General features: G+C 40.4%; 1 protein-coding gene across 2 annotated transcripts in view; it reads right to left on the reverse strand.

Annotated features, from left to right (window-relative positions):
* MICAL3 (microtubule associated monooxygenase, calponin and LIM domain containing 3) overlaps window positions 1–14,297 on the reverse strand; it is a 164,971-nt gene that overhangs the window by 108,170 nt on the left and 42,504 nt on the right. For both annotated transcript variants that reach the window (XM_075159557.1, XM_075159550.1), the window contains exon 2: window positions 3,187–3,562. In XM_075159557.1, the coding sequence (XP_075015658.1) occupies window positions 3,187–3,450 (264 nt within the window). In that variant the 5' untranslated portion in view covers window positions 3,451–3,562. The remainder of the gene's footprint in view (window positions 1–3,186; window positions 3,563–14,297) is intronic.

Below are 14,297 nucleotides of genomic sequence, written 5' to 3' on the forward strand. Positions count from 1 at the left end.
GGTAGATACTATTAGGAGAGTAAACAAGTAATTAACAGAAACATATATGAAAAATATAAAAAGAATACCTGTATTTATCATTCCTTTACATTAAAAATTTCAATAAATTTTATATGTAAAGCCATACAAAAATCATTTATCATCACAAGTATATATTCTTTAAGACATACTAACAAAACAAATATTAACTAAATTTCACTTTGTCTCAGCTACTAATTTCACCACTCAAAATGGCGTGAATCCTGAATCCACGGTCCTATATGTTTCTGGGTCGGGGCACAGAGGGTGCCACCTTTAATTTATTTACCATCCACCCTTTTTACTTGTGTTTCTATACAGCATCTCACCAACATCTTCTTAGAAACACTGGCAAATTACTCTCTGGCTTGCCTCCAGTCCCCTTCCTCTTTTCCTTTACTCTCTCTCTTCTCCTTGTCACCTGCAGAGGAGAGCAGCTACGGCATAAGCCCTCCCCTTCCTCTAGTGGAGACCCGTTCAGCGTGATCACTGACACGTCCACTGCAGTCATTCCCCCCTCCCACCTCTCTGGTCCTTCACACCAACACCAGCAAGTTCTGAGGTTTCTCTTTCATCATTAAATGAGGGAGAGTCACGCATGACTGCGTGAGCCTCTCTGTTTGTCTCACCACCATCTCATCTCCAAGATCACCGCATGCCACTTCTACAATCACTCTCTTGATCCCGTTTCTCCAATTCCATCCTACACTCTCTCTGGCTTGGCTTTGGTGCACAAAATAGGCTAAGCTTCTGGACTATACAAACTCTCTAGGAAACTCTTCAGTCAAACTGCCAGTATGCTTTACCCCTTTTACCCACTTTTCAACTGCACTTGAAGAGATGTTTTATAGACAGTTGGCTACATGTATTTCTTAAAAGCGTGTCCTTTTATGATTTCTTTTAAGGCTCAGTACTCCTCTATGTCTCAGCTATTCTTTCAGAGCACTATCTGAAGGGCCTCCCTCATTTCTCCCACTCCTCTCACTGCCAACTTCCCACAGGGCTTCACCCGTCATCTCTTTATCATCTTCCTCTACGATTTGCCTTTGCTTCACCTCATTCACAGGCACTGGTTCAATCAGCTTGTCAGTGCTGTAGGTTCACAGAACTTTTCCAACTCAGAGTTGACTACTTTTTGTCCAAGCGAAATCTTTATCTTTCTGCCATCTCCTAATGGCTGCCTAGTTGTCAGTTCAACCCCAACATGATAAAATGGAGCTCTAACGTCCTTCTAAACCCACCTCACCACTTCCCTTCTACATAAGCGTCACAATCAATTTTCTGAATGTCTTTCATAGCTGGATGTCAACCGCCACTCATATCTATCTTTTTGTATGTCCTCATAATCAAGCACTATCAAAGTCATACACTTACTCTTCCATTAAATCTCTTCTTTCGTGTTGCATCTCTATTATCGATGCAACCTTTTCTTCAGTGTTAACAGTCTTGCCCACTAGGATATATTCAGAGCCCAGATGCAAAATCACTCTTTTAGTTTATTACTTCAAGTAAGTTAAAATACCTCTACATTCTTCCACAGCTTGCTTAATCTCTTTCTCATTGAAACATAAGCCACATAAGCTTTCAGCACCCTATTTCAGTTCTACCCATCACATTTCATTCAAAATAAGACCAATTCCTGAATCCAGTAAAGGCAAAGTGCAGTCAAGTTTTCAGAAAAACAATTTTGAATTTTTCCCCATGATGTCCATAGTGCTTGGAAGGTTTATTCCTAAATATACATAAAAATCACTACATTTATCTTCCTGTAAGTCCTTCCTTTCTTATGCTGCCTGAAAAATATAAACCTTAACAGTGGTTGGACTTTTGGAGTGTTGAAGCTAGTGTCCACCATGATGACCAAGACTGCCCAGTTGTTTTATTTTTTTCCAAGTTAATCTATATGCACCTGCTCTCTATAATCTGATGTACCAATTGGAAACTTTTTGAGGAAAACATTATCTTTACAAGACCTAGGACAAGTGGACCTTGGGCTATTAGTAATTTTTCCAAGTGTTATTGTAGTAATTAATTGTAAGTGCCACCATCCATATGAAAATATGGAAAATGAAACAGAATAAACAATCAAGAAACTAACATAACTTTCTAATATCTAGTTGGGAATTAAACTTCAGTCCACAGATCTGAAATGACTGACATATCCTATTAAGACATCTCCTACTCCCAAAAGGTGAATATTCAAGAGAAGAAGCAGCATCTATTGTCCTCAATGAAAGAGGACAGAATCCTGTTCTAATTTTATCATATTCAGCACTATCTTCCTTTTTCAAAAAAGGAAGAGTGTATGATTATTTGTGAAAATAAACTATTCTACTCACATTTTGATGAATGATATAAAGAATTGTTTTCAGTAACAACAAAACAAATAAATAAGCTCATACTATACAGTCCAACAAGGGTGCAAGCACATAAATACCAGCTAACAATAATTCAGGTAAAAAAAAAATTGGGGGGGTGGAGGGTGTAAAAGCAGGAATTCCTGCAGTAAATACCACACATACCAACCTTTTAAAAGGAATTGGTATGAGTTTCCACTGCATTTTTTTTCTCTGAACCTGGAATACAAGTGATTACTTTCTAAATAATGGTAAATAGAATATTTTGCCAAATTGGCAAGAAAATTCACTTTTATTGAGAGACTCATGAGAATTTTCAGATCGAAATTGGAAATTTCCAAACATATATATTTTTTATCTAGACTCCAACAACAAATTTCATGTCCCTGTAATTGTCTAGTAAAAAATGTAAAAAAAAAAAAAAGCCTACCAAGATTAAAGGTTTACCAATTAAGATTTTCTGACCCATCTATAGTATTGATGCCACAGAAATGTAAAACATAGAAACCTGCAGGCTGCTCCTCCTGAATAAATTACAAATATTCTGGTCATTCCCAAGGATTCCCATTTAGCTTCCCCTATTCAGATGGGCAGTCAAATTTAGTAGTAGCAAATGCAATTTTTGATTGAGAGTCAAATGCTAACAAATTGTGACTATATTATAAATAACATGTGTGAGAACATTCCTAAATCTTCCCTGGGCTTATACTGACACCAGGCAAACATCTTTCTACATCAAGACATTTTTATTGTATATTCCAGAGACAAACTAGGTAATAGCTGTCTTGACCACCATGAATAAATCTCTTACCTTCGTGTTGGCGCATGCTTTCCCCTTCTTATAGTCCTTATGGCTGCCTCTTTTATCCAATTTGGCCCACAAGGCTTTGGCTTTCCAGTAATTTAGCTTGGACTTGAGTTTGTGATAGAAAGAACGATAGTCCTTGGGCTTTAGTTCTAAGTAGTCACAGAGCTCTTGGAAAGCCTTGAGAGTCCCCTTGCAGGTTGAAGCCTGGACAAATCTGTCAAAGAGAACATGAGCCTGGTTCACCTTCTCATTCTTCCTTTCCTCCATGCTTCACACTTTGCAGCTGCCCTGAAGGGCAGCTGTTCTCTTCCAGTCTGCCAGATTTCCCAGTGCTGCTCTGCTGAGCCACTTTCACCTCTGGCTTACAAGCATTATTAACCTATAAAATAAAAAGAAGAAAACGTAACTGAGCTTGCTCTTTTTTTTTTCCTTCTAAAATTTTGTCTAAGCCTGCTGAACTAAGAGCCCAGATTCTCAGTAACTAATAAAGCATCAGTCCTAAATAAGTCAACCAATCAATACCCCAAGGAATCTTGCCCAAGTTGACTAAAGCAGAGCCTTCCAAAGCTCACTGAGCCTCACTGCGGACAGTGAGACATCTCGCCTCCGTTAAATCACAAAATACTTTACCTGAGCCAGTCCCTAGGAAGTTTTATCAAAACTCAGTTCACATGAACAGCAGAGAAGTCACAACTAAACTGGCAGATGTTATGTGATGTTTGGAAGGTTTTCAAACAAAAGGTAGACTTACTAATGTAGCAGTCAGTGTGATAACCAGATCACTGTGGTAACACCACAGCAACGGTTATGTACTGCTCTTAAAAACTCTACTACCACAAAGTACTTTAGGAGTTGGTATTCCACCAGTAAAATAAGCTTGGTTCCTTCATTCTAAAAGGACATGTGTCTTTGCTCATGACAAATAGAAAAGAGGAAAGAGGATAGCATAGCACAAGTTGATATCTCTGTCAGAGTCCTTGCAAACACTGCTTTTGTACAGTGACATAAACACAGTGATGGCTACTGCAATCCTAAAGAGAAGTTAAACCTGCTAATAGCAATCAAATGCTTAAGAAAAGATGTCAAGACTGAAAAAAAAATGCCTGTCTGTGTTGCATCAAGCAGTACAAACATTTGCCTTACCCAGAGTCTATACTCCTGTCGGCAAGTAAGCAGTGTAAGAGTGAAATGTGGCTGATGCATGATCCTCATGAGATTCTCATAGTAGTTCCTCTATTCTGTGGTTTTCAACACCTTTTGATCTGCAGGTGCCTATAAAATTTTAGGTGGTAGCTGGGATCCTCAGCAGATTAAATATGCTAACAGGAGGTCTGCTACTCTTAGTTGCTTTTCTGGGATCCCTCAGAAGCAGCCTGCAAACCTACAGAATGAATTGTTTGGATCACAAATAGCAGATTTTGTTTAAATAGATATTTTCTCTCCCTCTCTCTCTTTCTTCCTTTTATACATAATACTAAGTACATACATATAACAGATTACTCTGCTCTCTAAGAAAGAATAGTTCTGTTTGTCTTCAGACAGGAGGGCACATGGGAACATATGCGGGAACTATGGAAGTGAAAGCATTTCTGAGGTGTTTTTTGTCCTTTGTTTTTTTGCAAAGGGTATTAAGGTAAAAAAGGAAATATGTGGACTCGGATAAAACCTTTTAGATTCTCACCAGCTCTCTTCCTGCTTCCAGCAGACAGGAAGCCAAGTCAAACATTACAGCTCATGTCTCTTCCCCTTCTGTATGACAGCGCTGCAGAAGTTTTTTTGGGCACTCATGCATTTCACCCTAACATGGTATTTATTGCTCACATTTAGAAATAGCAAAGGAGACCTGGAAATCTTTACATACAGCCACAAACTCTTTGTTATTAAAAATAAAAACAAAATTTCCCACAGAAGCCACAGTACAACAATGGGTTATACCGGAGAATGTGATTCTGACTTTATTAGGACAACTGCCTTAGAGGACTCAGTAAACACAAAGCTGTTTTTTTAACTGGCTGATAGTGGTGCCATGTCCATATCAGTACTGCTCACTAAGCTGGATGGAACTAACTGCTTTCCTTATTTTTAATCTTAACTTCACTGTTGTGAAGCTGGAAATGTGCTCCAGGCTTGCACCTCAGGGTAACCCCTGCACTACTGCAGAGGTCTAAGATACCGTGCTTTAAACCTGTGTCTCCTCTTCTGTTCTCAAGCAGAATGTTATAAAGAGCTCCCACAAATCACCTCTTACGCTGAAGGAGTAATTTCAGTGTGTCTGTGTAATACAGATAGAACAAAATACCTACAGTCTAAAGCCTCATTAATCTAATGCCTCATTAATCAGCACAACATTGCAAGTTGAATACTATTTTGTGTTATGTTTCCACCACCTCTTGCACCCCACTCTACCACCCACTCACTTTACCAGCACTCCAGGTGACTGACACTTCCTAAGAAAAAGCAATAGAAGATATATGATCTAAATTCAGTGGGGTGGCAATTTAAGTCTGTTAGTCCACAGTCCATTACTGACATGTAAGGACAACATAGGTTTCATTTCTTACTCTTGCTTCCATTGTACTCTTTCACCACAGGAGTGAAGCAGCACTGGTTCTGCACTGCTCAGAGAGATCTCGAAGTTAAAATCCAACCTACTTTCATGCTAGGAACTTACTGCTTTGTGTTCAAGGTTTGCCAAGCCAGAAGACAAACCTGCAAAAGCAGGTCATTTTACACAGTGCAACCCAAGCGGCACGTTAATATAGCAGTTCTGCCAACATCCCATTTCATGCAGGCTGTGAAGTCAGTTATGCCCACAGGTCAAATACGGAGGCTTCAGTCACTGCAATTAGTCACTCCCCAGAACTCTGCATTCTTGATGTAAACACCCAAAGCCCTTGGAACCCGCGAGCAACACGTCAGAGATCATGGAAATTACAGGAGGCAAAGCAAGGGCAGGCAAGAATTATTTGCCAGGTTTCCAGGGTATTTGTATGCCTTGTTGGCTATTCTGCAAGTCTGCAGTATCCTGCATGTTTTGTCTCGAGGCAGCTGATTGCTGACTCAGAAGCTCTGTAAATTCCTTGGCTGGAGTGTTGGGAGAGAAAGACAAAGCCTGTGAAAAAATGCATGCAAGAACAGTGTTCGTGTTGCTATTTACAATAATAGCATGAGGTTGTCACTGACTCATGACTGCAAGTACGCTCAGGATCTCCAGCGCTTGCCCAGGACAAAAGAAACCAACGAAAAACAGAGACACAGGCAATGAATAATTCCAGGAGGTGGTTCCTTCCCACAGTCACCACGGATGCAGGAATATGAATATTTTACCAAACGCATATATGAGAAAGAAAGTCCAGTGCCCTACTTCGGTCAAATGCAAGAGATAGGAAGAGATTTTGCAAATGATACACATAATGAATTTGGTTGTACAAATTCAAGTTCCTGCAGAAAGTGTTGCAAATCCAGGGTTCCTATATTCCATGCCAATACACCTCCATTATAGGAGTCACTCTCCCTACACTTTCCATCCTGATTCTGTTAAAATACTCATTCAACTGATGGCTTGAGCCTGGAAAAATAAAATATTATGGGAATGTATTTTCCAGCATTCTTCTCCATTTTTTTGCAGTGGAAACTATTGACTTAATTCCATCTAAATTCACAGCTTGTTCTGTCTAGCTTGAAACAGCATTTTCAGCGAATAAAACATTTGCCAAAGTGCCCAGCTCCACTTCAGAGCGCTGACTTTCTCTGAGCACAATGTAAATGCTTTCTTATATTTTGGTTATTTCACAGGCAGGCAAACACCACAGATGCACCCTTGACAGACAAATCTCTGAGAAGTCAGAGATCAACAAACTGCAGTACCGTATGGAATCTGAAAGCAAGTTGGTCCATCAATTATAAAACTACTGATAGCTCCAACAACCTCAATTTCCATTGATTTCATCCTTTCCCTAAAATTCCAGTTCCCCAGCAACATTCCCTATGCCCTTGTCTCCCTTTCATGGCCCCTCAGCTTCTGCCTAAGAGAGACTCAGTAACACGCTCTGGAAACTCTGAGATTACTGCAGTACCTCGGCAGCCAGTACACACTTGCAACTTGGCTAGCAAAAGCCTAAGCACAGATTATTGTTAAGCTTATGCTGCAGAGAGTGGGGACACCTATTTTTGTCTCCCTCCTCCACCCAGCCTCCAGTTTTCTTGTAGGAAATCCATTACCTTTGAGACTTTTATTCCCTGTCAAATCTGGATGAAATTGTTCAAAAGTTATTAAGGATGAACTGAAAAGCAGAGGGACAAACGGCTCAATCCCATAAGCCTCCCTTCTTTAGGAAACCACACTAAAAAACAGTCTTTATTCCAACAAATGAAAAAGCTCTGTTTTCATTTCCAGGATTTGATTTATTTTACTTGTAGCTAAAAGTAAAGAAATGGACTTTGCTACAGTATGTTCATGACTTTCTATATGATCATGGGTATCAAAAAGTGCAGGTTTAGGGCAGCGGTAAGACTGCGGAACAGATGGTAAAAAGAGGACAATTTTGACAAGAAAAGCAAAAGCCAGAACTGGCAATTATTTTAGCTCCATATTATGCAGACAAGGAATGGGAAAGCAGGAGGACAAAGGCGTGGTTGCCATTGTTTGCAGCTTCCCTTTTATACCAGATGGAAAAAAGGAACGTCAGCACTGTCCGCGGTATGTTTTAAGATAGTATTTAGATCTGCTCCCATTCATAAAATTCAAAACTTAAGCAAATATGCTGGCAAAAAGATGTTTGTGTTTTAATATACTTATCAAACCCGATTTAGCAGGCTTCTGCTTACCATATGGGAGTGAGTCTTTTGGTTCTCCACCTCTTTCCTGTCTGCCCCCCTCCCAAGCTAGGACAGAAGTGGGAGAAAGAGAGATCATATATGAACTTGGTTGCAAATACAAGAACCCCTTTCTTAAGGAAAAGATCAAAGCACGTATACAAACACTTAACGGAATTCTCACATAAAGAAAAAAAAAATCAATCTAGTAATGATTTGAAAATAAATGCAAATTATATCCAAGAACATGGAAACATACAAATACAGAAGTCTTTACAGATAATATTTTGGTTCCCAAGTTCATATCAAGGTACTGAATAAAAATGTGTATGTTGTTCATTACTAACCATTTCTTAAGTGCCACAACATGAGTACTGAAAACATTAGACCTACAAAACAAAACCTTTTATCTATATGAATTCAACAAACATTCTATTCTGTTGCTCTGTGATACACACCTCTCTAATCACAGCAGAGTTCCTACGCTGAATCTTGAACACCAACATAAAGAAAGAGGCCAAGAAACAGATCATCTCTCTTCTTTGGAAGAAAAAAAAAATTACACCAAGGAAAAGGTAGCTGTCCACTTATAAGATGATAAGGGAATAGTAGGCCATCTGGATAGCTGTCATATTCTAAGACAAGCTTCAAGAAGAACTACTAGCTTACATGCCTGACACAGCCATGTACTAGGGAGATCCCTCATAGCACAAATCTTCACATTGGGTGACCAGTAACCAATACAGTGATCTTTTCTCACCTAGCACCAACTCACCAGCTGTGTGTTTGGGAAGCTGGGGACATTCTTTACATCTTGGAACTGTTACCATGCTGTAAGAACCACATGGTACTCTACATGCACAGCAAAAGAACATTTGTTTCTCAAAGCAGTATATATGCTTTTATTCCAATGGTTAAAAGTACTACATACCACTAGAATCAAAACTCTCATGACAAACTTTCTGGAGTGTGGCCATTAACGCAGCAAGTCATAGAAGCAACACTTTCCTTTACAAGCCTCCCAAAACCCAATGACATGCAACAGCAAAGGCCCCATTTGTTATCTGGGTGGCAAAATCCATGCATCTCCCACAAATCCTCCTGAGAAAACATGAGTCCTCAAAACACAAATCCACCTGTTTCAACATAGGGTGCCCTCAGTCTACAAGCATTTCCCATAAAGGTCATACCCCACACCTGTAGGCAGTCAGACTGTGGCCATTTTCTGATGAGCAACACATATCCCACTTCTAAGGTAAGTGTACAATCACTTCACACCAGGTGAAGGTGTCTTCACTACCAGGCTGAAGCACATGGAGGCTTCTCACTCCACCACTTACCAGGGCAAGAAGGTTGAATGTCATTCCCTCATTGAAGTGCTTTGAAGCTGTTCCTGATGTTACACTTCAACACAGAAACCCATCCTAAAGCTAGTTCCTACCCAGTTTTACAAGCTGGACTTCCCCAGAGTTCTTCAAACACTACCAAATGACCTGAGGAAAGCTCCTATACAAAAGAAAAGGCCTCTAAGAAATTGTTAGAATGACACTTTCACAAAACTTTATTCCTATGACTCCAAATGGGGATAACACAAATCAGTCACCTTAGCACAGCAAGACATACCAGCTTTTGACATCATATAGGAAGGACATGGATTGAATCATCTTTCCGAGCCAACACGCTATGCCACAAGAAAAGGAGGTTTTCAGAAAAGCTTTACTGAACATTAAAGAACAAGAGCATTATTCTGACCCAGTTAGAAATTTTGAGCAGAACAAAGACTGGAGGCTACAAACACACTGTAACGACCTCTGCAGCCCAGTGAGCCAAGTCCTCTGAGGCCTTCAGGCTCTACCAGCACACTGATCACCCCAAGCCATTCCACAACACAGTGAGAAAACAAATAGAGCCTATATTTATATTTAAAAAAAAAAAAAAAAGAAGAAATCTCATAAAAGAAATTCTCTAATGAAACTCACATGAACACACTTTTAAAAATTTATATAAATGAAGGCTTCTATCTGTCACAACCTGGTACCAAAACACAGACTGCAATAATCACAAAAGTTAATGCAGGAAAGATAATCAACAGGGACAAAAAGATAGATACAAACATATGACCTGCAAGTGACAAAAGGAAAAAAATTACTGTTCTTTAAAGAGCACGTAAAATGGTTCATGAGATCTGAAAAGTTAAAAGGTCTAGCATCTAATGTAGTATGTGCTTGCCTTCTATTGTATGCACTTGTCACCACTTGTGGGCTTCAGTTCTCCCTTTTATTACCTAATTCTGCCTCACACACATCAAAGATAACTAGTCACATAGAATCACGGGGTCCAAACCCAAAGCCACCTTCATTTGGATCATTGAGAGAAACATCTTAACACCTCAGAAGCAAATTCAAAGACTGGTCATTTCTGCCAGCATTTATTCTAATCAAGGCAGATGGCTGCCTGGACTTTCAACTCCAAGGCTCACTCCTCAGTGGTTTGGTAACTTCCAGACTCTCACAAAACAAAGAACAAGTATTTTAGTTACAGACATTAAAAACATACATGGGAAAGCAAGTTTTATTTGTGCTGCTTCCAACTCTCAGCAGTTACGGGTGTGGAAAAGAGGCAGGCACTTTCTCCAAGGAAGTGGTGGAGGAGAAGGGAGTTAGAAAAAGGGATTAAAAGATTCGTAATTCCACCCTCCACACACACTCAACTAGCTAAGGCATCACAAATTGAGTACACTACACAGACCAGTTCAAACAGATTATTTAATGGATGTATATCCTGTTTCCGTGGAGGAAGATTGAATATGGAAAGCAGAGGGACTTAAAAATTTGGGCATTTTTTTTCCTAATGCAGATCCTGCAAGACTCTTTTGGGAGCCAAGAAACCTAAGTAAACAGACATGTGAATGAAAGAGCCATAAAGATTTCTCCAACCCACAAACCACTTCATTTAGAGGCTGTTGAACTTTAAAAACAAAACAAACCCCAAGCTGGATTCTAAGAAAAATCCAGGAAGGGCTGGGACCATGCTACAGCCCATGGGTGCAACCTCAGCCTTTATACTTGCCAGGTAAAATATACACACAGAGCTCAAAAAACACCTAAGAAATTGGACCGTAAATCCAGACCTCCAGAACTGCCACCTCTTTTCCCTTAACCAGAAAGGTCCAACCAGAAAGAGCATCTTGAGGACTCATCTGCAGATGAGGACCAGCACCTTATTCACTACCAGCCACATGTCTTCACTTGTCACTGTGTGCTGTTTTGGCTGGGATAGAGTTAATTTTCATCATAGAAGCTAGTATGGGGCTATGTTTTGGATTTGTGCTGGAAACAGGGTTGATAACACAGGGATGTTTTCATCACTGCTGAGCAGTGCCTATACAGAGCCAAGGCCTTTTCTGCTCCTCACACCACCCCACCAGCGAGAAGGCTGGGGGTGCACAAGAAGCTGGGAGGGGACACAGCTGGGAGAGCTGACCCCAACTGACCAAAGGGATATTCCAAACCATATGACGTCATGCTTAACATATAAGGCTGGGAGAAGAAAAAGGAATGGGGGGACGTTCGGAGTGATGGCGTTTGTCTTCCCAAGCAACCGTTACGTGTGATGGAGCCCTGCTGTCCTGCAGGTGGCTGAACACCAGCCTGACGATGGGAATTAGTGAACGAATTCCTTATTTCGCTCTGCTTGCGTGTGTAACTTTTACTTTACCTATTAAACTGTTTTTATCTCAACCCACGAGTTTTCTCACTTTTACTCTTCCAATCTCTCCCCCATCCCACCAGGGGGGGGTGGGGAGCGAGTGAGCAGCTGTGTGGTGCTTTGTTGCCGGCTAGGGTTAAACCACAACATACTGTTAATATATCTGGCACTCTATATCCCAGCTATCATATGCTCCAACCTGCCACTGCCCTCAACCCATGCATGGCCAAGAGATCCAAGCTCCACCAGCAGGCCAACTCCCTCAAGCTTCACTGCTGCCAAAGAAAATCCCACAATGTGCTTATAACCACTGATGGTTGTACCTTACTCATGTAGCTCAAATCATTACACCTAGCCTTCCTTTCTCCTTAAAAGTTGTATATAAAAATGTGTGCTGTGTAGTCTCTCTAAATACCTAAAACCAGAAATGGCAATGGCAAGGAACTCGATCTACAGTAGATGCAGCAGGCTGTTTCTTGATGCTCCGCAGGCCACCACAGGCCTATATTGTCCTCCCACATTAGTCACTAGATTAGACCATAATGTAAAATTAAGCAATTTCATTTCATTTTGCAAAGGCAGAGAGTTACGTACCTCAGCAAGAGCACTACTGAATGAACAGAGTTTGAACAGGACACAAAGCAGGCTTTGAGGGGAACCAGAAAGAGACCGGTTTCCATCATGTTTTGAATTTTCTTTTTTTGTAATGACTGGCAGATTCAGTATGGAGCTACACCTCGTTTTCATGGTCGAACTCATTTGCCTAGACTCTTAAGGCACGGGGCTTCTAGATAACAGAAAAGATACTGAACGTGTTCAATGGCCACGATGCTAAATCCCAATTCGTTAGATCACAGGAAGGAAAAACACACACACACAATAACTTTTGTTTCATAAATTCACAAATTAGATCATTTAATTGAGGTGTATTCCACAGGTCCCACAAACCTCTTCTATAAACTGTCCCAGGCTGAATTCCTGTAGACATGTTTTGATTCTCAGAGGGGGAAAAAAAAAAAAAAATCTATCCTAGCCTTTCCTCAAAGCACTCTCTTACTGTACTTATATCTTGGAGGTCTTAATTTGACAGTATCGTAAACTTAGTTTAGTATTAACCCTTGATAAATTTACTTATGTAAATCTTTCCTCTTTCTTATAAGAATACCGACCCTTTGCACTCTTGCTATGCTCCGCGATCTTTAGTAACAATAATAATTTAAAAAAGCAAAGCAAAATCCAACCCTTAGCAACTAACAAACTTCACTGCGAGACTGTCAAATGACAACTGATCAAATCTAGCATCTTAATGAAAAGTCATCTCTATTACACAATCCTGTGTGTGTCTAATGCTTCCCATCATTCATTTGCCTCATAGGTACAAGGAAAGCTTTTACCAGGAGACAGGAATATATTGTAAACAAATAACAAGTTTAACATTTTGGCTAACCTATGACAAACCGGTAGAATAAAGAAGTTTTCATGCTACAAAATATACCAAAACCTTGAAAGGTAATCCAGATTATAGGTATAGTATGGCAAAACCAAAACCTGTAACATTGAACTTTCAACTCTGGACATAAATTAGTATTATTTGCACATACTGTTACATAGCTTAAAAATAGTAACTAGGCAGTATGTTCCCCACTTGGCTGGACATTTGACTCTCAGTAAAATGCTGAAACAGTTTCAATTGGCCAGATAGCGATTCCCCTCCAGCCGCCGAACACACAGGAGATGCCTCTCTCAGCAAAGACTATGCCAAGCTCAATGCCTCGAGCAAATGAAAATCTGTTAGGAAATCAGTTACAGAGGAAAGAGGTGGAGGCGGTTTTGTGATTTACTCTCCTCTCCCTAAGGCCTTGGCAAGCAGTTTCTGGAATAAGATGGCAGTCATCACTTCCAGAGACAGACATTACTAGTCTGCTCAAATACAGCTGCACTGGTGGGGACATGAAAAGACTTGGTACGAATTAGTCAGAGATTTAATCCAATCTAAGTGTAAGGATGCCATTCAGCAGAATTTGTTCCTAGTAGCGAGCACAAATAAAAGCTTCTCTCTTTGCCTTTCATCCTCAAGCACTTTTCTGTCTAGTCTTTTTAATTCCATCCTCCTTCGAATAAAGGCCATTCCTCTACAAGGATATCTGGGGGTCTGAGGCAGATATCCTTAGCTGAACCTCCCAGCTATCTGGCAGAGAAAGTTCCTCTATCAGAGGGCATAAGCCCCCTTCACTTAATGCAGGTCTGAGAGCCCCCATCAAAGATCCTACAATCACCTTTTGTGCAATACATCTACACACACGTCTTTAACAGCCCACTGTTAGAGCTCTCAGTGGTCACGGAAAACTTCCCCACTGTGAAACAACGTGAAACGTCCAGTGTGGTTCGACAGCCCTGATGCAGTGCTTTGCCACTATGCTGCTTGCAGGCTGGAATTGGTCTTGTAGGGCATTCCAGGACTTCCATTGGCAGATGATTCAGTTCTGCACCTTGGGCTCAAACTGAGTAACTTCCATAATCCCTTATTTCATAACACCACCCTGCGTCTGGTGTTCGAGCACTAGACAGAGCGATCCTTTTTCAAAATGCTT

The sequence above is a fragment of the Calonectris borealis genome, chromosome 1 (assembly GCF_964195595.1).
Source record: "Calonectris borealis chromosome 1, bCalBor7.hap1.2, whole genome shotgun sequence".
Classification (NCBI taxonomy): domain Eukaryota; kingdom Metazoa; phylum Chordata; class Aves; order Procellariiformes; family Procellariidae; genus Calonectris; species Calonectris borealis.